Genomic DNA, 24891 nt, shown 5'->3' with positions numbered 1-24891 from the left:
GTTTATATGTTTGGGGCAGAGAACTGATGTAGGGGGACAGGGCAACAGAATGCCTGCCTGAGTACTGAGAAGAGAGTGGGAGCATTAGCTGGAAGTTCATTGAGCAGTTCTCTCTAAACCCAGAGGTTTCATTAATATGAAAATGAAAAGGGGTTAATGGGGAGGACAGGCCAGTTGGTTGAGGATTAGGGAACAGTATGAATTAGTTGGAGATGGCAAGAGGTACACAGGACATAAGCCTGAGGAACTCTTTTATCTATTTGACCCTTTACAGCTACAGGTGGAGATCCAGCTAACCTCCACCTGATCCTAGGGAAAGCTGGATTAGGGAAGAAAACCAAGGATGGAAGGGGGTATGTAAAGAAAAGAGAGGCTAAGTCTCAACTCCTCTGTCTCACCCGCTGGCCTCAAGCCCAGGCTCTCCCACTTCCCTGGCTCTGATCCCTGAGGGGGCTGGCAAGCTAGAAAAAGAAGGAGGAGCCTCAGAAAAAGCCTGCCCTCCCCTTTCTATCTCACCATCAATCTCTCACACACACATATATTTATTTTTTCTCAAATTCCCCTCCCTCCCCCCACAACGAACCACCATAATAGGGCCCCTGCACATGCGTACTGCAAGGAGAGGGTGGGTTTTTATTTTCAAGCCTTTCGCAAAGAAACTACTAGAATTTTCCACACCACCCATAACCTACCCTCCCCCCCTCAAGCAATCACATCTAAATATTATATTATTTCTTTATATTTGCCAGAAGGGGGAGGGGAAAGAAATTCAGCTTTGGTTCTCTTCTTTCCCCTCCCCCTGAAAGGAGTCTTTGGATTTGATTTGAAATACTGAACAATGTACAGAGGTTGGTGGGAGGAGAAAGAGGTAAAGTTGGGCCCAGTTAAGAATGTGAAACAAAATGGGGATGAGGGAAAAAAAATCAGTCAGGGTGAAAAACAATAGAGAGCTGCAGAATACACAAATTCATATTTCACTTGAGAGTTTGGGTCAGAAGGGGAGAGAGTTAAATCTATGGGACAAACTTCTTGGGATTGCTGCTTGCCTTCCTCATACCTGAGCAGACAAAGAAAGAAAGGGTAGCTAAAATATTATTTCCCCCAAAGTTTTTTAAATCAGAAAATTCCCCCAAACAAAGATATTTTACTCACTCTAACTTGGAGGGTTTAGGCAAAGCCAAAATTGCCCTGATTAGAAGGGCAATAAGGATTATTTTAAAATGTAAACCCCAAATTAAACATTTAAATCTTCAAATATCTGCTTATTAATCCACTTCAGGAGAGCAAAGGGTGCCAAACAAAGACACACCTCAATCTCCACCAGTTTCTTGTTTTCCTTCCCAGCTCTCCCCTCTTTTTATTAACCTGGTTTGAAAATGACTAAAGAGGATTACCTAACCTGAAAACTCTGTAGACAAGAATCCATCCCCTAATCCTAATCTTCCCTCCTTTCTTTTCTTGCTTATTTTTCCAGATATATTAGAGGTGCTTCATGTTTCATTGAATAGACACACCTGTCTCCCAAATTCTCCCATCTCCACATTTAAAAGAAATTTGTTCCCGTCCAAAGAAAATTTTTTTTTCTACTTGTTTCCTATTTTGGAGATCCTAATCGAAAATAATGAATTATTTCAAAAACACTGCCTTTTCTCCCTTCTGAATCCTCTTCCTTCCGTCCACTCCCCTTTTGTTGTTCAACTGAACTAAATACAGGCATATCTTCATACACAGCACTAATCTATATTTCAGTGTTAAGAACATTAGGCATAACTCATTGATAGAGGCTGGGGGAAAAACAAGGCAACATTGGTGAAGAGGACTTGATTTGGAGTTAGAATCCCCCTGTACTACCTGTGTGACTCTGACTCAGTTTTCTGAATTCTTAACACGAAGGGGTTAGATTCCATGACCTCTAAATTCCCTTCCAACTTTAAATCTATAAGATTACTGGAGTCTTCTCCCAGGCATCCTGTCATTTTCTCCATACAAGCCAGAAGCCTTGCACATTGCAGGATGAGCCCCACAAGGCCGCCTGGGGTGGCGGGGGCTCCCGGGTCCCCGACATGTCAGTCGTTACCTCACAGCCGGGGCTGCAGTCGTTCAAGATGCCCGTGGTGAGCAGGCTGGGGAGGCGAGGGTGGGCCTCTGGCACCCACGCCACCGGGGTGCCGCGCTCCGCACCCCTCGGTCACCCCGCGCCGGAGGGGGCACCCCGGGACAAAAGGGGCCAGCGGCTCCGGGGGCATCTCGCTCCCGCGAAGCGGGGAGGGGGGAGCTACGAGCTGGCGTTGCCGGTGGGTGCATCTGGCTCCCCCTTTGGGGACCCTGCCCTCCCCCGCGGCCGAGATCTTCGGGGGCGGAGGGGGAGGGGATGTGGTCGCCAGCGTGGTCGGTGTCCACAAAAGTCCCGTCGCCGCCCGGAGAAGCGGCCCGTGCCCCCGGCCGGCCGGCGTGCCAGCCCCGCGGGCCGGGCCCTGCGGAGGGGGGGCCCGGCCGCGTGCAGACCCTCCCCGAGGCGGGCGCGGGCACCGCTAATCCCAGGGCCGGGCAGACGCCCAACGTGCTGGCACCCTCGGAGCCGCGGCCGCGGCCGCCGGAGGAGGGCCACCCGTCTGGAGCTCCGGGGGGCCCGCGCGGCGGGGCGGGGGCGCTCCGGTACCTCCGAGCCCCCAGAGAAGAGGAGGGGAAGGGACAGCCCGGCCGCGCCTCCGCCTCGGCACCCGCTCAGCTGGCGCCCGGCGCTCCGCCGCGGCCCGAGGCTCCCCGGGGGAGGGGGCCGGCCTGGGGGAGGGGAGGCGAGGCCCGCGCGGGGCACGGCGGCCCGGAGGGCGGGCGCCCCGGACTCGCCGCCTCGCCGGCCGCGCGGTGGGTGCCTTCGCGCTCGCTCCCCTGCCCTCTCTCCACCCCCAGCCGGCGGCTCGGCGCGCGCCCGCCCGGCACCCCCGCCCGGGCCCCCTCGCGCACCCAACGGCCTCGGAACTTCGGGCTCGCGGCGGTCCGGAGGAAGGGGGGAGGCCGGCGGGCGGCCTCGGAGCGGGTCTTTACCTGGCGGCGGGGGCGGGGGCGGCGGGGGCGGCGGGGGCGGAGGCGGCGGCGGGAAGAGGTGGCAGCTGGGGGGACTGTGGCGGCCGCGGCCCCGGTCGTGCCCCGGCGGCCCGCGTCCGACGACTCCCTCGTCGTCTTCCTCTTCTTCGTCCTCATCCGCCGCCTCCACCTCCTCTTCGCCCTCTTCTTCCTCCTCCTCTTCTTCCTCCTCCGACACTACCATCTCCTCCTCCTCCTCCTCCTCGTCCCTCAGAGGGGAAGCCATCCTGTAGCTCTGGCCCCCCCACCACCCCCCCACCCACCGCCCGCCTGCCTCCCCCACCACTACCACCACCACCACCACCACCTCCTCCTCCTCCTCCTCCTCCTCCTCCTCGCCCTCCTCCTCCTCCTCCTCCTCCTCGTCGTCGTCGTCCTCCTCCTCCAACTCACCTCCTCCCCCAGCCCCCCAAACCCCCGGGCCACCCCCTACCCCCACCCCTCTGTCTAAGGAGGGGGCGAAACCACCTCCCAAAAACAATTTACTATTGAGAAAAATTAAGGGGGGGAACTTTCTCCTCCCCTTTCCTGGGAGACCAAAAGAGAGAGAAGGGGGGAAATAATATATATATATATATATACATATATATATATATTATATAAATAAAAGTTTTTCTACTCTTCTCCCCCCCCCTTTACTCCCCTCTCCGTTGTTTTAAATATATTTAAATTCTGAGGGGGGCGCTGAGAAATATTTCCTAGAGCTGAAGCACTAAGATGGCCGCCCTGAAATTATTTTTAAAACAACCCCCCCTCCAGCACCGCCACCCCCTCCAAGAAGAAAGAGAGAGGGAAAAAAAAATCTGCTTTTAAAACAAAATGGCTGGCTTAATATTTCATTTTTCACCCCCCATCCCCTAACACCCCCACCAACACAAATTCTTCCAGTTCCCTCCTTCTCATCTTTAAAACCTTCTCTACCCAGAAACCCACAAAAGTCTCCCTTTTTTCATAGCTGATTAGTAAACAGATTAATAGATATTTTTCTTGTGTATTGAAGGGGGGGAAGAAACATGAAGGATTTCTGCATAAAACAAAAATGGCTGCTGACTAACCTCCCCCCACACACACCTATAAAAATATTTGGGGGGGGGGGCATTAATCAGTACTCATGCTCAGTCTGACATCAGCATAAATTGTTAAAGGTTAACTAGTTAGATACTAGTCTAACTAGATTTTAAAATTTTCTTTTCTATACTAGTCTCTTCTCCCTCCACCTCCCTCCTCAAAAGAAAAGCTTTTTTTTCCCTAAGTACTTCAGAAAGGGAGTGGTTTGATTTGAAGTGTTTTTTTCCTCCCTTCAGGCATTGTCAAGGAAAAAGATGAAACACATTTATATATGCCTGACCATATACTTATCTATATCTATCTATCTATCTATCTATCTATCTATACACTTTGTTAAAGTTGAAATGCATTTAACTTTACATATTTTATGGGTTTTTTTCTTTTTTTAATGATAGAAACCTGGGTGTGGAGAATGGAAAGCAGTTTTTTCATTCAGTATGAGTTTTATGTTTATTCTTCATTGTAATCATTTCCATAATTTACAAATGTTTAAAATTACATGTTCATTTAATTTATCTTTTCTCCCAGATAAACTTGATTATGAAATCTTCAAACAGAAAATGGATTTTGCTGTGGATGGAGAGCATCAAATCTGAAAAAGAAAAAAATTATTTTCCCTTTTCCAATACAGACTCCTTTTTCTTTCATTCACCCCCATTTCCATCAAAGTGGAAGAAACTGAAAATACAGTATATGAGAAGAAATTAGGTAAGGTGAAGAAAAATGAAAGAAAAAAGGATGCAATGTATCTAATTTTCTCATCCACTTCTTCAACTTAAGTGTTCCCTTAAAATGAGAATGAGAAACTGATGGGGAAGATTGAAGAGGGGTCGGGAGACTTCTCTTTTAGGGGCTACCTAATTGAATTAAATAAGGAAGCTATGTTAAATTTCAAGGAAGCTTGTCATTTGGGGTAGAAAGAGAACCCTGAACTCAGGAAGTATCTCTAACCCTGAGAATATCAATAAAGAAGAAAAGTACTTCTTCAGAAATGTTTGCTGGCAAAGGGACAGCCATTATGGGAAATATAAAGGAATCAATGGGATTGGTAATTATTAAGCTCTACAAGTCACCCTTTTCCATTCTTGGTTCTCTTCTTTTCCTGACCTTGGCCCCCCCATGGGTTCTGTTTTCTGCACCTTTTCCTGAAACTTCATATTATAGTCATCTTGGGCATCATCTCAGGCAACCTCTGAAGATCTAAGAAACTTCCATCAGTTGCACATTAAAAAAAAAAAAGTGGATTTTCACATAATTTTGTTTGAAAACCAAGAATTCATCATTTTGGGACTCTTTTATCATTCACATTATGACCTCAGTTTATATTTGCATTCCAAGGTCTTTTGTGTGTCTGCTAGCCTCAGTCTAACTTTCCATCCTGGCCTCTTAGTTTTGTTTTCTTCCTGTTTTTCTATGTCTCAAGCTCTCCTTGTCTGTTTATTTTTGTATATCTGTGTAAAATACATGTTTCTCACTTTTCCTCTGTGTGGTGAGTTTCTTTCCCTCATTTTTTGTCTGTTCTGTGTGGGCTTCTGTCCCTTTGTTTCTATTTCATTCATGAGTTGTCTCTCACACTGTCTCTCATCTTAGTAACTCTTCAACTGTCATCTTTCAGTAATTCTTGGACTCAATATCTGTTTATCATTTTGCTCTGGTTGTGTATATCATTCTGTATGTGCATATGGGTCATAATGTGCACAAGAGCATGTGTGTATACTATATTCTGTCTCCTTTGCTTTTGTATGTGGGCATCTGTTTTTAAGTATGTTAATATATATATTTACTTGCCCCTGCATGTCTGGAGTTAAATATCAAGATCCCCTAGGTATGAGTGCTTGAGAATATATCTAATGAGAACACTTTTATACTTGCTGGTCTGTGGGTAGTTTTGTACTTATTTCTTCCTTTCCACCAATAAGACTGATTCCTTTCTTTATTTTTGCCTATTTCTATCTTATTTGCCTGCCTACTTTCTTCTCTTAGGTCTGTCTGCCTCCCTCACTTCCTCTGGCTATCTAGCCTGTCTTCCTCTCTTTGGCTGTCTTTTCTGCCTCCTGGCCTGCATCCCTTGGTCTGTTTTCTGCCTTGCCTCTGATGGTTCTCCTCTATTTGCCTATCTCCTTGTTTCTGTGTCTCTTTTTCTGCCTGATAAACTCTTATTGTCAATCTGTGTCTGTCTGTGTCTATTGTCTGTCAGCCTCTCTCATTCTGTCACCCCACCTGCCTGCTAGCATCCCACTGTCTGTTCCCTGCCCTCATTTAGCTACTGTCTGCTTGCCTGCATCACTTAATCTGTCTACCTTCACTTAATCTGTTTGACTACCTGTGTCTTGTAATTCTCAATCTCCTTTTTTTTAAGTCAACAAATATCTCTATTTTCCTCTCTTTTTGTTTTTCTTGCTCAGAACTTTTTATCCCTTGTCTTTTGGTCAGTCTGTTCTCTAAGTATCCGCCTGCTTCTTCCTCCCCATTTTATCTCCATTTCCCATTTATCTGCTTTTCAGTTTATTTCCCTCACCTGTCTGGCTGTCTTTCTTTTCTTCCCTTTCCCTCCTACCTTTCCAGTCAGTTTCCTAATCCTTTGCCTCATCCAGTCCATATTCCTCATTTCTATTTCAACCCTCTGTCTATCCTTCCAACCACCCCCATCTGCTTGCCCTCTCCCTGCTGCCTCTCTGCATCTGCCTTCTCCATCTGTCTGTCTGCCTTTCTCTTGGTATTAATTTCTGATGTCCTTGGCTCTGTCTGTCACTTTCTCTGCCCACCTGTCTGCTCACCTGCCTCTCTGCTTTCTTGTGTTGAGTCTAATCATTTGACTTTGGGTTTACCTCTCCTTCTGACTGACTGCCTCTTCTGTCTCTTTTCAATATGTTAATCTCTCTGTTTACCTGTCTCTGTTGTCTCTGTCAGCCCCATCTTAACTCTCTGTCTTGTTTAGTTTTCCTGCTTCTCATTTCCTTTCTGTTCTCTTATAGTCTGTGTGGCTGCTTATTACTTTTCTTTGCTTGTCTCTTATGTCAGTCCTCATGTCTGTCTCACTTTCTCAGTGTCTGTCAGTTTGCCTCTACAGTCATTCTATTTTCCATTGTTTCTTAAAGTCTCTAGTACTCTATTTGCCAGATCAATCTTTTTAGTTTTCTGTTGCTCTCTAATGTAGGTGCCTAGAGACAGTGTTTGTGTTATCTGTCCCTCTGTTCTGTCTGTCCACGATCCTATTCACTTCTTGTCTATCTGTGCCTTCTTTCTCTCTACCAAATTCTCTGTCAGTATCACTTACTTGCAAATGTTTTTCAGTGCTCTTCCCAAATATAAATGATATTATATTTACTATACAAATTATATAAATATAAATTATTTAAAGGCTATAACAGAGAACCCAACTGAAGGGAAAAAAAAGAGTGAGTGAAAACTTGAAACTGGAAATTTAGAAATAATCTTATTTTAGAAATATCGACATCTATGGATTGCAAAGCTAATTTAAATCAAAGACAGGAAATCTAAAGAATTAAAAAATTTTAAATTTAAAAATTAAATTAAAATTTAATAAATTTTAATAATTAATAATTAAATAAATTTAATAAAATTAAAAATTAAAAAAATTAAAAATCTAAATCTAAAGAATCAGTGAAACTACTTGATAGAAAAGTAAAGATAAATAACAAAAATGTTCAAATTATAACAAGTTTTAATGCACAAAAGATGGAAATAGTGCTGAATTTTAACAACCATCTGGAAAATAATTTGTAATTATGAAAGAAAAGTTACGAAACTGTCCATACAGTTAGTTGGACCTAGAAATTCTACTAATGGGAATATACTCTTCAAAAAAGTTAAAAAAAAGGTTATAAGTATATCTACAATATACATATATGTGTATATCCATATCTTTATATAACATTTTAAAGGTGATTTTCCTTTTGAGAATCTGCATTTCTTTGGCTTCTGTGTTTTTCTTTTCTGTAATCCTGTAATCCTAACAGTTTCCTCTCCCTTATATCCATCTCCCAATTGGGGGGGGGAGGGAAAAGGGAAGAAACCCTTGCAACAAATAAATGCACAACAAACAAAACATTGTATTTTGACAATCTCTTTCTGCATCTTGAGACCATCACCTTTCTTCCTGAAGTATCATACTTCTAAAATTATGGTTGTTAATTGCACCTATCAAGAGTTTTTGTGTTTCAGAGTTGTTTTTCTTAATATAATTTATATAAATAGTTTTAACTGGTTCTGCTTATTTAACTCCATGTATCAGTTTATGCAGATTTTACCAACTTTCTCTTAAAATGTTTCCCTTCATTTTTCATGACAGTATTCCATTAGGTTCATATATTAAACTTTATTCAGCTGTTTTCCAATTGATGTACACTTCATTTCCAGTATTTTGCTTTAACAAAAAACAAAAAAACAACAACTATAAAAGTGTTGTACACTTGTAATGCTTTCCTCTTTTGATAAGGATATAAGCATAATAGGAAAAGGGTAGGAACAGATTAGTGACTTCTGGGACAGTTTCCATTGCATTTGGTTGGGTCACTTCAAACTTCCACCAACAATCATTAGTATTCCATTCCCTTGGAATTGTTGGGGTTTTGTTTTGTTGTTGATTTGGAGCTTTTTTTTCCCCACTTGGGGATTGATAGCTTTTCTTATATTTGAGAACTGTCCATTCATATTCTTTGACTATTGGGGAAGATTGTTATTGTTATATATTTGCATCAAGACTGAACTCCTTAGAGCAGGGACCTATCCACACCCCACCCCCACCCCTTTCTTTGTATGTCTAGCACAGTGCTGATAGACAATAAAATGCTTGTTGACTGACTGGCAATAATCTATATCTTGGATGTCAGATTTTTTGCAGAGAAATTTAATGCAAATACTTTTTCCTCACTTAACTGTCCCTTTAATTTTGACTTGATTACTGTTTGTTCAAAAGATGTTCAATTTTATATAACTAACATTGCCCATTTTGTCTCTGCACCCTACTTGTTTGGTCAAGAATTCTTCCCTTATCCATGGTTGCAAAAGGTATCATCTCAGCTAGCCTCTAATTTTCTTATATGATCTTTTATATTTCCATTGTGTTCCCATTTGAAATTTACTGTGGTATATGATAGGTATGATAGTCTAAATCTAATTTCTTCTAGATTCTCTTCCCATCAGTTTTTAATCAAATAGTCTAACCTTTGCTGTCCTTGGATATATACTGTTATGTTCAATTGTTGCTTCTGGAGTTTGGGCACTTAATCCGTTCCATTGATCAGCTTCTAGTTTTTAAAATTCCTTTTTTTTTTTTTAAGTTTTTGCCAGGCAAATGGGGTTAAGTGGCTTGCCCAAGGCCACACAGCTAGGTAATAAATGTCTGAGGCTGGATTTGAACTCAGGTACTCCTGACTCCAGGGCCATGCTCTATCCACTGCACCACCTAGCTGCCCCCTGTTTTTCTTTTAATTATTGTAGTATAGTTTGAGATTTGGTACTAATACCTTTCCTTTCTCCTTTTTATTTCCAGTGAGATTCTGCACCTTTTGTTTCTTGAAACAAATATTTTGTCTAATAGTTCTTTTTTCAGTTTTTTTAAATAAATTTAATGTTTTTTTTGTTTTCATTAGAATTTTTCCCAGTGTTCCTTTTCCCATCCTTCTCTGAGAGAGCCCCCCTAAAATATTTTTTAAAAAAGAAAAAGGGAAAAGAAACAAAAAGTAAAAACAATCCATACATTGAAAATGTCTGAAAATATTTCTAATGTACCACACCCACAGACTTCCTATTTCTGTATAGGAATGGTTTGGACATGTTTTCTCATATTTTTTCTTTGGAGCCATACTGATTGTAATTTTAGAACATTTACTTTTCATCATTTCATGGTGATTCTTTCCATTTACATTGTAGTCATACTATTACATACTGTTATCTTGGTTCTACTTTCCTCTTATTAGCTTGTCTCTTTATGTTGTACATTTTATTTTTGTTTTGTCTGATTGCGTGGTTATAACTTTTGCTTTTTTTAATCACCTGGTAACAGAAAATTTTGTTTTCACTCCTCATTTTTTATGTATATTTTAGCTTTTTTAGTGAGCTCATTTGTTTTCTTGTCTAATCTGGCACTCTTCATTTATTGGGTTGTTTAAAAAAATTACATTTTAAAGTTATCCATGTTAAGTAGGTTTTTATCTTCCATTTGTCTCACATTTTTTTCTCCTGAATTAGGATTTTTTGTTCATTTCTCTTTCTCTGATAAGGCAGCATTTTGTTCTCTTCAGTTATTTTTGCTTAATGTATTTTATTTCTTTGCTTGTGCTTAATATATTTTAAAGCATCCTTATTCCCAGGGGCTCTCTTCCCCTCACCCTTAAGTCTCACAACTCCTATTTGAAACCCCATTTCCCTAGTTTGGGAGTTTCATTTATGAGTTATCTTTTCTTTTATCTAGTTTTCTAATTCTTTCCTATTTTTTTAGTTAAGCAAAACCCCATTCCCAAATCCTTCAACTTATTTTACCACTTTAAAATTTTTTTTCTTAGCCCTTAAAGTTTTTCTTTCCCTTGTTCTCTACATTTTCTTCTTTTTACTCTAGATTTTCTTTGATTCATGATCTCTATACCTATTATTCTTCCTTTACTCTATATTCCAAATGAAATTAAAACATTTTTTATGATATATAGCCTTATAGATCTTAATCCCTCTCCATTTTCTATTGTTCTTCAATTTTTTTTTGTTTTCTTTAGGTTTTTGCAAGGCAAATGGAGTTAAGTGGCTGAGATTGGATTTGAACCCAGGTACTCCTGACTCCAGGGCTAGTGCTTTATTCACTGCGCCACCTAGCCGCCCCTGTTCTTCATTCTTAAAAGTGAATTCTTTAAGATTTAAAGTTAGTACTACTCTATTTCTGTGTTCTTGGTTATATGGTTCATTCCCAATTGCCATGAAATCTCCTTTCTGGATCCATGCCCTTCACTCTTTTGGGTTCTAGTCACCCCTAGAAGCTCCAATTCCTGTTCTCCTTAGTTGGGTTGGTATCTATGGAGGTACAACCAACCCTTTTTCAGAAAACAGTCTAAGCACCAAGTTCCTACAGATTATATCCATTTCTCAATAGCTCTTTTTCTTCCTGAGAGATTACAAGAGTTTTCTTTACTTCTTGATTTATCTCCTTGTACTCAAGATTTTTCACTGGGTTTTCTTCTTCCTGAGAATTTTGGTACTTTCGTGTTTTTTGTTCTTGCATCACATTCCCTTAATCTTCTGACTCTTTCCCCTTTGATGGCATGTACCCTCCAGGACTGGTCTTAGTTTTCTTAGCCTCCTCCTAGGAAGTTCACTTTTTACCATCCTAAGTATCTGCCTCAAGTGACTTAGGGGGAGGTACAACCCAGCTTTATGCCAATCTCCTTTCCTTTAGACCTGGTGGAGCCTCACAGAAATACTAGCACCCTGCTGTTCTTCTGTTTTCTGTTCTCTGGCCAAACACTGTTGGAATATACATACTACTACCCTAAGCAGAGTCTGCTTCTACTTTCTTCTACCTCCACTTCTGAAGAGAGGAGGCAAGAGTTGATTGTTTCTTATTGCCACTGAATGATGGAGCGAGGGCAGGGGGGTAGGGGAGATAGCAACAGCAAGGGAATTGCTGAAGAACCCAGAGCACAAATTCCTTTTAGGTAGCCATGCCAGAGAGTTTTGAGTTGGTAAGGATTAATAAGCATTAGCCTTTTCTATTAATTCAAATTGTTACCTCTTTAAAGTTCCTGGAGTCCTGACCTGTGGACACAGCTGTAATTATTTACCTCTTGCACATAATTCTTATTTTTGTCTAGCCCTCCATTTGTTGGTTTTGTGACACAGACATTGTTCTAATTCTTTAATCTTTTTTTTTTATTTTTGAGGCAATGAAGTTTAAGTAACTTGTTCAAGTTCACACAGCTGTTCAGTGTCTGAAGATATATTTGAACTCAGGCCCTTCTGACTCCATGGCATGTATTCTGTATCATTTAACTAACTGCCACTAAAGTATAATTTTTTGATAATTTAATTGATAATGGCACTAAATCTGTAAATTAATTTCAGGTATTATTGCCATCTGTATTATATTAGCAACAAATCCCTCTCCAATTACTTGTCATCCTTTATTTCTATAGAGAGTATCTTGTACAACTGTAGTCAAATAAATCCTATGCCTTGGTTGATAGACTTTCAGATGTTTTGTTTTGCAGTAATTTTGAATGGATTTTTCTTCTGCTGGGATTTGTTGATAATATACAGGAATTTAGATGACTTTGTGGGGTTTATTTTATATTCTGCTACTTTATTGAATTTATTGTTTATATTAATTTTTAAAGTTGAGATTCTAGAATCTTTATTATATTATCTGCTAAAAAAAAAACTATTTTTCTTCACCTCTGAATATCCCCCGAATTTTTTTCCTTACTACTATAGCTAGCTTTTCTTTAACTACATCAAATAGTGAGGATCTCTGCTTTACATATGATCTTATTTGACAGATTCTATTATTTTTCTATTATAGCTACTGCTAGGTCTTGTTTTTACAGTTTTTATTTTTGCCAGGCAAATGGGGTTAAGTGGCTTGCCCAAGGCCACACAGCTAGGTAATTATTAAGTGTCTGAGACCGGATTTGAACCCAGATACTCCTGAGTCCAGGGCGGGTGCTTTATCCACTATGCCACCTAGCTGCCCCATAGTATCTTTTTAATATGTTCCTTGTAGCTTCTTATACTTATATTTCAAAATTTATTCATGAATATTAGTGACTTTGATCTACAGTTTTCATTCTCTAATCACAACCCTGATTTGGATATCATGATTGTATTTGCCTTATAGGAGTTTGAGAGAATACCAGATTTCTTTATTATTACTTAGTCATCAATTTTTGTTTGAACTTAATTGTACTTTAAATATTTGGGAGTACCTATATGGTTCTGGAAATTTTTTCTTTGGGAGATAATTTATGGTTTGTTCAATTTCTGAAGTTAGATCATTTAAATTCTCAATTTCTTTTTTTTTCCACTGGAGCATTTTATTTGTGTATATACATAATATATATATATATATATGTTTTACACCCTTAGAAAAAGAATTCCAGGATTTTTCCTCCTGTGTGTTTTCATCTCACTTCCTCATTGTCCATGATACCAGCTGAGGTTGTAAGCACAATGAACCCAAACTGACGGGATGGTAGCAGATTATTCTGTCACTTTTCCAGATCTTTCAATTGAACATCAAATCTGGGGCTGATTATGCCACACTTGTTTAATCTGCCCATGAGGTTCACAACAATTTTTCCTGCTCTATGATCATCAATGATCTCAAATTTGCCAATGTAACCATGCTTCATTGTCACAGTTAAGAACCGGACAATTACTTTAGAGCATGGCCTAATGAGAACCTGGCGTTTTCCTCGCTTTTCTGCATTGTTGATGCTTTTAAGAGCATCTGCCAGGACATTCATGCGCACCATGGTGGTGGTGCTGCAAGATGGCAGAAAGAGCTCAATTTCTTTTCTATTAATCTGTATATTTTACAGTTTTGTAAATATTTCTTTCATCTATGTTTTCAGTCTTGTTAGCATGCAGTTGGGCAGAGATTTCTAATTTCCTTGATTTCTTTCTTGTTATGAATTCTTTTGCATTGATTTTGGTTTTGATTAATCTTACTATTCCTTTTAAAACAAAATTATTTAATGATTTGCTTATTTTTTAATTTTTCAAAACATAGTTCTAGTCATTTTTATCCAATAATTGTGGAATTTTGTTTTTAATTTTTTTTTGTGTTTAGTTTTTGATTTCTTGCTTTTTCTAATTTTTCTTTTTTTTAAGATTTTATTTGAGTTTTACAATTTAACCCCAATCTCACTTCCCTCCACCCCCCCCCCCCACAGAAAGCAATTTGTCAGTTTTAACATTGTTTCCATGTTGTACATTGATCCAAATTGAGTGTGATGAGAGAGAAATCACATCTCCAAGGAAGAAACATAAAGTACAAGAGATTCTAATTTTTTTTGTTAACCCGCTCAATTCATTGATCAGTTCCTTTTTTTTTTTTTTGGTTAATGAAAGTATTTAGAAATACCCCCCCCCCCAAGAACTACAGCATCCCAAAGTTATGGTATGTAGTGCCATTATCTTTTAAAATGAAATTATCTGTTTTTCCATTGGCCCAGAATGTAATAATCTCCAGGTCCCGTGATGGGCATCCCTTATGGGCAACATCTCCATTGTCTACCACTTTTGTACCAACTTTTCTTTTGTAGTCAAGGTCTACTATGCCTCTACGGCCAAGTCCTCATTTTTCAATGAGGTGATTTGCCCAAACCATTAGGAGAAAAGGCAAAGTTAAGGTTTCCCTGCATTTTTTTCCCTAAAAGTAAGATCTGTAGATAATTTTTTCAATATTGAGTCTAAGTTTCCAGTGAAAACAGTCTTGGGGCAAAAACATTTTGCTTACGTAATTTAGGGATTTCAGTGAGCAATGACATTCCCATCTTTTCTCCTTTTCATTGAAGGACTATCTCCTTTAGTTACTTAGCAATGATTAAGAACAGACCACCTTGGAAAGGAAGTCGGTTCATTTTTCAAAGGCAGGAGATATTTCAGAAACTCATTAAGGTATTCAGTGAGGCCTGTCACTACAGGGTAATAGGCTAAATTAAGCACCAGGTGATAAAAAAGATTTGCTCCACTCCTGCTCAAGTAAGGTGGAGTTTATTAATCTGAGGAAATGGAGGCACAGCAGAGGCAAAAGAGAGGTGGATGCTTGTTTAGAACAATCAGAGTAGTGGTAGCTGTGGTTTGCCAAGCAGATGTGCCAATGCCATACCACAAGGCAGTGTCAATAGCAAGGACAAAATGAAAACCTCCTATTTGGTAATGGGCTTAATATAATTCATTTAACATCCTTGAGTTCCACAGTTCTGCAGGGCATACTTCTACTCTGGTGGTGGAGCAGGGAATGAGAAAACTGACACCCTGAAGTTCAGTGCAGTATACTTATATGGGATAAATGGGATGATCACTTACCCTTAGAAGCATTGCATCACTGTCCCTGCAACTGAAGCAAAGCTGTACCAAGAAAAAACAGTGGCCCAATTGAGGATGTATACAGAATTATGTTCAGCCAAAGGATTTATGAATATTAGTGATCACTAACATAGCCACCAAAAATGTAAATTAATTGGCTACATCCACAAAGTTATGCCAATGGTCCTGCCCATCTGGCAAAAACACTGAATAAATATTTTAGGCTTCCATATTGGTTAGGACAGCCAACATGGTTGGCCAGGCCTGGCACTGAGTCTAGCACACACAGAGTAAGATTTCATTTCTCTTCAGCTTTTCAATGGTCTGGTGGTTTTCCCCACCTGTAGGCTAATTCATTGGAGACTGTGGAGATTGCAGGTATACCTCTGACAATGCATAAATGATTAGGGAACAGTGCTGGACTGCCTTGATTATCAGTGCCCCATTGTTCCATTTCTTGCTTTTTGTTTAATGAGCCACTAATCCATCATCACCTAATGCATATTGATTCCAAATGCAATCTTCGGGGTGGCTAGGTGGTACAGTGGATAAAGCACCAGTCCTAGAGTCAGGAGTACCTGAGTTCAAATCCAGACTCAGACAATAATTACCTAGCTGTGTGGCCTTGGGCAAGCCACTTAACCCCATTTGCCTTGCAAAATCCTTAAAAAAAAAAAAGATTGGAGTACCAAATGCAATCTTTCTACATCTCTCTGGCCTTCTCATACTTAAACCCTGCTTTTCCTTTATACTATGACTTATTATGATCCCTAAGCCCCTTAGTTCTCTTCAGGCTGTCATCCCTGCACAAACCATATTCCTTTCCCTGTTTTTTTCACTTGGTAAATTGATTCATTTTTTTTCCTTGATTATTTTTCCAACTCCATGTAACAGGGTTATTTTTAGGCTTTTATTTTTTATTTTTTACAAGGCAATGGGGTTGTGACTTGCCCAAGGCTACATAGCTAGGTAATTAAGTGTTTTTGACGCCGGATTTGAACTCGGGGGGGGGGGGGGTCCTGACTCCAGGACAGGTGCTCTATCCACTATACCACCTAGCTGCCCCCTAACAGTTTTCAGTAATCATTTTTCTCCCTCCCCCGACATAAAGCAATGTAATATATAACCATGCAAAACATATTCATAATTTCTAAAAGAACTAGTGTTCTGTTACATTCATATACTGTAAATTTTCCAGCCACTCCCAGTTGATGGGCATTCCTTGAATTTCCAATTCTTTACCATTATGAAAAGAGCTACTATAAATATTTTTGTATATATGAGTTTTTTACCCCCCCCCCCTTTTTTTAGTGATCTCTTTGGGATACAGATGCAGGATTAAAGGGAATGCATAGTTTTAATGCCCTTTGGGCATAATTCCAAATTGTTCTCCAGAAAAGTAGGATCAGCTCACAACTTCACCAGTGATGCATTAGTGTGCCAATTTTCTTACAGCCCCTTCCACATTGATCATTTAACTTTTTAGTCATGTTGGTGAATGTGGTAGGTGTGAGGTGATACCTTAAGAGTTGTGTTAATTTGCATTTCTCTAATCAACTGATTTCTAGCACTAGTTGTAAAAATTGTTTTCTTTTGATCTTGGTTGCATTGGTTTTATTTGTGGAAAAACTTTTAAATTTAATGCAACTGAAATTATCCATTTTGTTTTTTATAATGTTCTCTATGTCTGGTCATAAACTGCTACCCTTTCCATAAATCTGACAGTAAACAACTACTTGTTCTATTTGACTTATGATATCACCTTTTATGTCTTAAGTCTTGTATCATTTCAACCTTTTCTTGATCTAGGGTGTGAAATGTTCTATGCCTAGTTTCTGCCATACTATCTACAGTTTTCCTGGAAGCTTTTACCAGAGTGAGTTCTTATCCCAGAAGCTGGAAACTTTTGAGTTTATCAAACAGAAGATTACTATAGTCATTCACTAGTTTATTTTGCACCTAATCTAGTTCATTGATCCACTCCTCTATTTCTTAGGCAGTACCAAACGGTTTTGATGACTGCTGCTTTATGATATAATTTTAGATCTGGCCTATCTAGGCCACCTTCCTTTGCATTTTTTTTTTCACTAATTCCTCTTGATATTCTTGACCTTTTGTTCCTCATATGAATTTAATTACTACTTTTTCTAGCTCAATAAAGTAATTTTTTGGAAGTTTGGTATGGCATGAACAGGTAATGTAATTTAGGTAGAACTGTCAAGATTTCTCATTTTTCTCTTGCTGCTGTGTCTTGTTAGTAATATATAGAAATGCTGAGGATTTATGTGGGTTTATTTTATATCCTGCAACTTTGCTAACATTGCTAATTGTTTAAATTGTTCCTTTTGAATCTCTTACCCCTATATCATACTGTCCTGACGTGTGTCCTGACAAACCCCAAATCACAAAATAAAGACAAGGCTCACTACAAATTTGTCAACATCAACCTTCACTACAGACAGGTAATCTATACACATCTCAGACACTTGCCAGTATTTTCCAAACCTTCTAATCTCTTCTCAACACCCCCCCCAATTTCCCCAATCCCACCCTCTCAGTTGAGAACTTTGCCCCATTATTTCACTGAAAAAAAATTGTAGCCATTCATTATTGCCTTTAATGTCTTACTATCTACTACTGATGCCTTTTATTATCCTATTTTCACCCCCACCCAGCTCACATGAAGATGTAGCCGCTCTTCTAGCCAAGGCAAACTCCTCTTTCTGCCCACAAGTCATATTATCCCATTCCATCTCCAGCAGAAATGTGCCTCCTTCATATCTATTCTATCAGGTAAATCTCTCCCCCTTACTACTTCCATACTGCCTATTAATATATACATTCTCCCCCATCAATGAAACCCTTGCTTGATCTTTCCATCTCTACTAGCTTATTGTTGCACATCCTTTGTGGCTAAACTCCAGCCTACACAAGCTTTTCAGTGAATTGAATCTTCCCAATTGTTTTTAGACAAAGAATACATATGATGGGGCTGGTAAACAACAGAAATGAACACTGGCCACTTTGCCTGGATGTGGGAGATCTTCTGTCCCTCGCTAAATGGACTGGAATTAGGATGGATCTAACAATAGCAAACCCCATTAGAAAGATATTGAGTTTTAAAATATGTAATAAACTGGTGCTCTGAGCTCAATTGATTGACATAATGAAATTTCACTAAATAACAAGGAAAGAGAAAAATATATTCCTTGGATTATCCTAAAACAGGTCAACCTTGCTGTACATGGACTCTTCTAAGCTATGTTACAGTACAGGCTTAAAGGAATTCTGAGTACTGCTGCCTAACAACAGTAACCCATGAAGTGTCTTAAGGCAGGGGTGGTCAGATAAGAAATCACATTTTGTCTCCTATATCCTTATGCATAAGATGAAATGGCTTATCATCTCTCCCATTAGTACCAGAAAGTTCAGAAACATTTCACTAAACATGTCTTAAGTAATTTTGGATTCTGGCATCTATTATAACAATGTTCTCTTAAGTAGCAGTCCAGAAACCAAGTATTATAATCATATTGCAAGATTCTTGGATAAATATAATCCCAGAAGCAATCTTCCTGATTGTCAAGGTATAAAATGAGATATGTCTCCGAAGGTTGGAATTCCTTATAGTTAATAAAATACTGATTTCAAAAAGCATAGAGCAGAGCCTTTTTTAAAAATAATTTTCCTCAAGTACATGTAAAATTCCATTACCCATTGAAAAGATTAGCAATTTGATGTTCTACTTGTTGCAGAGCCTTCTTAATGAGATCTGATTACTCAAAAAAGATCTTGACAATTCATTAAGAAAAACTAAGTGGATGAAAAATGCTTATCTGGATGGTGCAGTTTTTGATAAAGTTTGAAACAGTGGCTATGCCCATATGACTTAGGGAAATCATGTAATTTTTCTTTGTTTCAGTTTACTCATCTGTAATATGAGAGATGATATCTAAGACAGCTTAACAGTGCTAAATTTTTGATTCTGTGAAGTTGGATGTCAGTATATATCAGTACAGGCACTGCAGATGGGCAGTTAACTGAACCAGGAAAAGTGAGTTAGTCAGATTGCATTTGGCAAATTGTGCAGTGCTTTTAAAAGGTAATCCCAAGTTGCTGCCTAGTGTACCCATCTTTCAAAGTTTCAATTTGTGTCAATTTCTAAATGTCATTCTCTTTTCCCCTTACCTAATGAATTAATTAAAATTAACACATAAAAGTCAGTACATTTTCTTGTCTCTTTTCTGAGGTCAGACTTAATATAATTACATAGCATTCTGTTTAATTGTGGGATATCTTTTCTATTTACATTGTTAGGCATATTGTTTTCCTGGTTTTGCTTACTTCACTTAAAACAGAATGGTCTTTTTAGCACAGATGCTTGTGAATCTTGGACTACCACTCTCTCTGAAGTATCAAAATTTCAGTGACCTAAGGGCAATGGAAAAATGCAAGTAGGCTGGAACTTTTTAAAAAGTATTTTATTTTCCCCAATTAACAATTTTTAACATTTGTTTTTAAAACTGGGATGGAACAATGTCAATAACAACTTAAGAGGCCAGAAACAGGAAATGTATGCGTGGATAAGGCAGTTTAAGGCAGGGTAAGGTAGATATATATACTGCTAGAATTAATACTTTGTTCTCTTTTGTATTTAAATAAAGGTAGTTTTTATTGGCTTTCCTTTAAAACATTTTAAAAAACTTCCCCCTTTTAATATTCTAAAGATTATATTTTCTGTTGAAGATATCTCAAAACCAAATTTGTTTAACAAACGTAGAAAAATGCTAGTTATTTCCTAATGCCCAGAGGCTCTCACCAGAAATTTGTCCTTCCATAAAGATTAAAGATCTGTAATTTAGGGTAGTTAATCCTATAGCTCTACCTTAAATTTTCTTTTTAAAATTTATTTAAGGCAATAGGGTTAAATGACTTGCCCAAGGTCACAAAGCTAGACAATCAAGTGTTTGAGGCCGAATTTGAACTCTGGTCCTCAATTCCAGGGCCCATACTCTAGCCACTTAGCTGCCCCCTCAAATTTTCTTCCCATTCATAATTAGGTTACTAGTTGGACTAGGCACTAGGGATGAAACAATACTTATTCATTCCATCATTTTATATGAGGAAACTGAGGCTGAGAGATTGAAATTTATTTCTGCTAATATATGCATCTTGTTTTCCACAACGAGACTGCTGATTTTTAAGCTTTTATTTCACCTTCCATAATTTTTTAGCACAGTACTTTGTACATACTGGGCACTCAATTTCTTTAAAAATTCATTTTAGATTCTATTCCCTATAAGGTTTAGTATCTTTCTGATCTCATTTCCAAACTCCCCCTTCTCTGAGCCCCAACATATACTTTTTTTTTCTCTAATTTTGTTTTTTTTCCTCTCCCACCTATAAGTTACCGGACAGAGCTCTTGTGAGGATTATTTTGTCTCCACCTGGTGGCCAAAGAAAGGTAATGACAGATTGTCCCTGAATTCACTGTAGAAGAGAGGCAACCATGGTTGGTTTGTTTTGGGGGTGTTGACAGTAAAGAAGAAACATAAGAAATTAAAAAGGTCTGTTGAAAAGGGTTTTCACGCTGTGTCCATTTCTTCAATTCCCAATCCCCATGAATCAAAAATATTGAGCACCAATATTCTTACATTCCTACTATCTAAGCAAGTTAAAACTAGTATTCATTAAAAGGTAATAAAACTATCCTTGAGATTTGATTGGCTTGGGATACTAACACTCGGGCAGCCGGGGGCAAAGTAGAGCTTTGGCTCTGGAGTCAAGAAGACTATATGACCCTGGGCCAGTCACTTGTATTTGTTTCAGTTTCCTTACCTGTAAAATGAATTTAGAGAAGGAATTGGAAAACCACACCAATTAACTTTGTCAAGACTCCAAATGGGGTCACAAAGGGTTAGCACTTTCTGAACAACTGGACAAGGTCCCCTTTCAAGTTGTCTGACCAAAAGTTATGCTCAGCTGAATGAATGCTATATCCTGAACATCCCTTTACTGCATTGTCTTTTCCTTACCAAGGCTAAGTAAATTTAACTTTTAGATGAATTTCATGGGTATTTTAATTGTTCAGATTTTGGATCTAAACTACAAGGGAGGCACCTGTTAAACTGAGAATAGATACTGCTGAGTATCTAAGAGATTGTTGAGGTCAATATAGACATTTTATTCTCCTGATAAAACTCCCATCCAGCTCCCTATCAACCAACCTCCCTTCCTTATGCAGGTGGGTCTCTTATACAGAGAAGACACTGACCTCTCACTCTGGGAGGAAGTCCACTCAACTCATTTAACCTCGAAGCTCCTTTGCATCAACTAGATAACTCCACTTTTTTTTTTAAGGGGATAGCCATGGGGTGTTACCTTATCTCAAATTACTTTGATCCTCCTTTGGCAACCTAAAAACAAGATTGTTCCAGTATATGTGAGAACCACCCTATAAAGTTTCCCATAAAAAAGAGCATCTAAGGAGCTTGACATATTCTCTAGTACTTCTCCCTCCCAAAGTAGCATGTTCTCCAATCTCTGGGTCTCTCTCAAATTTCTCTGCTAATGATAAATCTCCTACATTCACTCAACCCTTCTACAAAGTAGGAAAAATTTCCACTTTACCACGTCCCTGGAGTAGTTTATATGAAAAAATTGTATGCAAGTTTGTTTCTGCAGTGACTCTCCTCTGTTTCCTTTTTTACATCCACGCTTAGCTGAACTCTCCCTTCTCCAGCTCACACTGGCTTCTGTTTTTCCAACGACTCAAAGTGAGACAGGTATTCAGTTCCCAGTATAAAACAGACATAGATCAGAATGCATCCAAGACTTTGCTGGGACAGAGTATACAGTATTTGATAAGAGTGGTAGAATACATGGAATAGATAAGTGCTTCTGCATTTAGCTGAACTGAGTCACAAACCCAATCTAACTGGATGATGGTAGATGTGGTTTTTCATCAGTTTTTTGGGTGTTTAGAAGCACTTTCCTCAAATCCATGGTGATTTGTTTTCCCACTATCCTAGGAAAAAGGTGGGCCCTTAGGAGCACAGATGATTAAATTCTTAGTGTATCCTAAGGTCTTTGTTTCCTTTCTGCCTCCATGCTTCACTTTGACCTAAAATTCTTTTTTGTTATTTCCCTAGTTCTTGCTTCAGTACCTCTTTATGGGGGGGGGGGGGAATACCCAGATCTTCCCTGTACTCTCAACCTTATTGATGAAGTTGCTTGGGTGAAATTAATTTTATTTTGTCTGATTCCAATACTATATTAAATGGGACTAAGGGCTCCTGAATTCCTAAGGGATATTGGGGCCTTGATAGAAAGCTGGGACTGAGAGTTAAGGGTTCCAGGGTGGGATGAAGAATTATATTTAGGGTCCCCCTCCCTTTTCCCAAGCACAGAAACTGAGTCATACACCCTGTTCTCTCTCTAGTCTACATAGTATATGTGTTATCTCCTTACAGTTCAGTAAGGTCATCATTGAAGTATAGTAATAAGGCAGGTGTATACAGCTCTGGGTCCATGTTAAGTTGCTCGAACTCTTGATCCTCATCCGGAATCCCATTTTGCTCCAGGGTCTTGTCCATATCAAGGCTGACACCATTATATTTCCAAGTATAGCTGGCAGCATGAGCATTATAGGGGAGATAACGGTGTAGGATTTCCCACATGTTCTCCAGTTCCCCCACCTAGACAAAGGACCAAAATTCTGGAAAGATTCCATAAGGGATCTTATCACATGTAAGACAACAAAAAAGCCTGAAGAGATAGACTAGAATTCGTATTAACAACAGATTCAGAGGCCTAGAAGTCCTAGAATGCAACAGTTAGTTCTAAGAGATACATTCTAGAATATAGAAGCTTAAGGGCCTTATCTTCACAATTGCAACCCTTCTAACAAAGAACACAATTTGGTAAACTATAGAGCTCAGAATGTAGCATTCCTCACTCCCAGAATCAAGGGGTCCTTTAACTAAAAGAATTATCTAGTAACTATAGACAACTTTCTTATAGTCTAGCATGATTACAACTTTTAGCATGCAAATGGAAGCACGGTTCCGTTCTATTCCCTGAAACTGGCCGCTGATGAGACGAGTTGTAGGCTTATGCCGGTGAAGTTATCTCCTACCCCGGTTACTGCTGGCATCTGGGGCAGGGCCCGGGCCCCCACCCACCCCTGCCGCTCACCTCCAGGGTCTGCTCCTGGGAGGTGAGCGTGTTGACGATGCGGACGAGCCGAGTCTTGGCGGACAGCAGCCCCACCCCGTACTGGGCCTTCCTCCTCCACCAGGGCTGGCCGAAGTCATTGGCCCAGTCGGAGCGCGGCAGCGGCGGGGGGACGTGCACGAAGCGCCCCCGGGGGGTGAAGTACTTGGGGCAGCCGGTCAGCGGGTCTATGTGCCTTTGGATCTTCGGGGAAGGCAAGGCCCGGCTCAGCGCCCCCGGCCCGGCTCCGGGGCGCCCCCAGCTCTTCCCTGCGCCCCCCGCGCCCCCCCGGCCGGGGCCCCCGCACTCACATCTCCGGTTCTGGGGTCGAACCAATGGCTGATGTCCTGCCCCGCCGCCTCCACGATGGGCTTCATGAGCGCGCTCCCTGCGGGGCAGCGGGAGGCTGGCAGCCGGCCCCGGGCACCCCGGCCCCGGGCAGCCCGCCCCGCCGCTCCCCGCCCCCGCCCCCTCGGCCTCACCTGGGTGCTCCCGGGCCAGCGCGGTGAGGTCGTACACGGAGCCCAGGTAGGCCACCCACAGGTCGTCGGCCGTGTTGTGCCTGGCCACCTCGGCCATGGTGAAGTAGCGCCGCCGAAAGTAGCGCATGTTAGGGCCGGCCACGAGGCCCCGGGTCGGCTTTTCCAGCGCCGCGTCCTCTTCCGCAGCCAGCATGGCTCCCCGCGCGCTCCGGCAGCCTCCGCCGTGGGCCTCGCCCCGCCCGGGGGGAGGGGGACGCGGTCTCCCGGCGACGGGCACGTCCGACGCCCACCCTGGCTGCTCCGGGAAAGGCGGAGCCCCTCACCCCAGCTGGGGCCCCCCGACCAGCGAGGGCGGGCAGCGGGCCAGGCCCCCGAGCGAGGCTGGGCAAGCGGAGCCTCGGGGCGCGAGGAAACATTGTCCAACCGGGAGAGGCGGGCGGACGGGGCAACGTCGTGGTTGTCTCGCGATGCTTCGCCCGGGGCACGGAGCGGGGCCCCGAAACTTCCTGGGGGGAACTACCCGGACGCGGCTCCGGAGCGGGAAGTTGCCAAGGAGACCGGGGACTCGGGCTTTGGGCGATATCGCGAGAAAGACGAGGGCGTGAAAGCCGAGTCCTCCTCGAAACACGCCCTTTGCCTCCCTCCCTCCCTCCCTCCCTCCCCTCCGCTGGCGCCAGTTCCCGCGAGATTTCAGGCTGCGCGTATTAAGGGCTTCTGGAGAACGCGAGGAGGGCCCCCAGAGGAAGAGCCGCCGCCGGAGTCCGATGGCAGGGGCTGGGGCGACCGTACTGTTGCGAGAAGAGAACGGCTGCTGCAGCCGACGCCAGAGCAGCTCCAGCGCTGGGGTCAGCAGCGGGGCAACCGGAATCGGGAGAAGGGGGCAGAGCGACGGGAGGCCAAGCGTAGGGAGGATAGGACGAGAACTACAATTTCCCGGCAGTCCTTGGGGCGGCTTTCCCCCGTGCCAGCGCTCTGGGGCTGTGAGGACTCCTGGGAGGTGTAGTTC

General features: G+C 41.3%; 2 protein-coding genes, 1 long non-coding RNA gene and 1 pseudogene across 15 annotated transcripts in view; 1 reads left to right on the top strand and 3 right to left on the bottom strand.

Moving 5' to 3' along the window:
• Positions 1-3325, bottom strand: part of CHD3 (chromodomain helicase DNA binding protein 3) — a 29682-nt gene extending 26357 nt beyond the window's left edge. For all 9 annotated transcript variants that reach the window (XM_074225522.1, XM_074225524.1, XM_074225523.1 and 6 more), the window contains exon 1: positions 3046-3325. In XM_074225522.1, coding sequence (XP_074081623.1) covers positions 3046-3310 — 265 coding nt within the window. In that variant the 5' untranslated portion in view covers positions 3311-3325. The remainder of the gene's footprint in view (positions 1-3045) is intronic.
• Positions 1790-20911, top strand: LOC141514600 (uncharacterized). 5 transcript variants are annotated; one of them, XR_012476065.1, is made up of 4 exons: positions 1790-2114; positions 4681-4860; positions 17605-17651; positions 17865-20911. It is a non-coding gene; the product is annotated as an uncharacterized LOC141514600 (long non-coding RNA). The 5 variants fall into 5 exon arrangements; XR_012476063.1 differs by lacking the exon at positions 1790-2114 and adding an exon at positions 2822-2865; XR_012476064.1 differs by lacking the exon at positions 1790-2114 and adding an exon at positions 3023-4587.
• Positions 4624-24189, bottom strand: CYB5D1 (cytochrome b5 domain containing 1). The gene is made up of 6 exons (XM_074225553.1): positions 23886-24189; positions 23715-23791; positions 23386-23607; positions 22660-22886; positions 15190-15231; positions 4624-4744 (listed from the first exon to the last, which is right to left on the bottom strand). The coding sequence occupies exons 1-5, from the start codon at positions 24076-24078 to the stop codon at positions 15192-15194; spliced, it is 759 nt and encodes a 252-aa protein (XP_074081654.1). The 5' UTR covers positions 24079-24189; the 3' UTR covers positions 4624-4744; positions 15190-15191.
• Positions 9593-14001, bottom strand: LOC141514596 (small ribosomal subunit protein uS8-like; annotated as a pseudogene).
• Positions 24190-24891: the final 702 nt, after the last annotated feature.

The sequence above is a fragment of the Macrotis lagotis genome, chromosome 2 (genome assembly GCF_037893015.1).
Source record: "Macrotis lagotis isolate mMagLag1 chromosome 2, bilby.v1.9.chrom.fasta, whole genome shotgun sequence".
NCBI classification, from domain to species: Eukaryota; Metazoa; Chordata; class Mammalia; order Peramelemorphia; family Peramelidae; genus Macrotis; species Macrotis lagotis.
The sequence above is the reverse complement of the archived record's forward strand: the minus strand, read 5'-3'. Positions and strand labels throughout refer to the sequence as shown.

Excerpts from the sequence above, each read along its gene's own strand:
- CYB5D1 (XM_074225553.1), bottom strand. The coding sequence starts at position 24,078 with ATGCTGGCTGCGGAAGAGGACGCGGCGCTGGAAAAGCCGACCCGGGGC. Across the intron at positions 23,608-23,714 it reads TCGACCCCAGAACCGGAGAT|ATCCAAAGGCACATAGACCC; the intron begins GTGAGTGCGGGG and ends CCTTCCCCGAAG. Across the intron at positions 15,232-22,659 it reads AATGATGACCTTACTGAACT|CTTTGCTTCAGTTGCAGGGA; the intron begins GTAAGGAGATAA and ends TTCTTGGTACAG.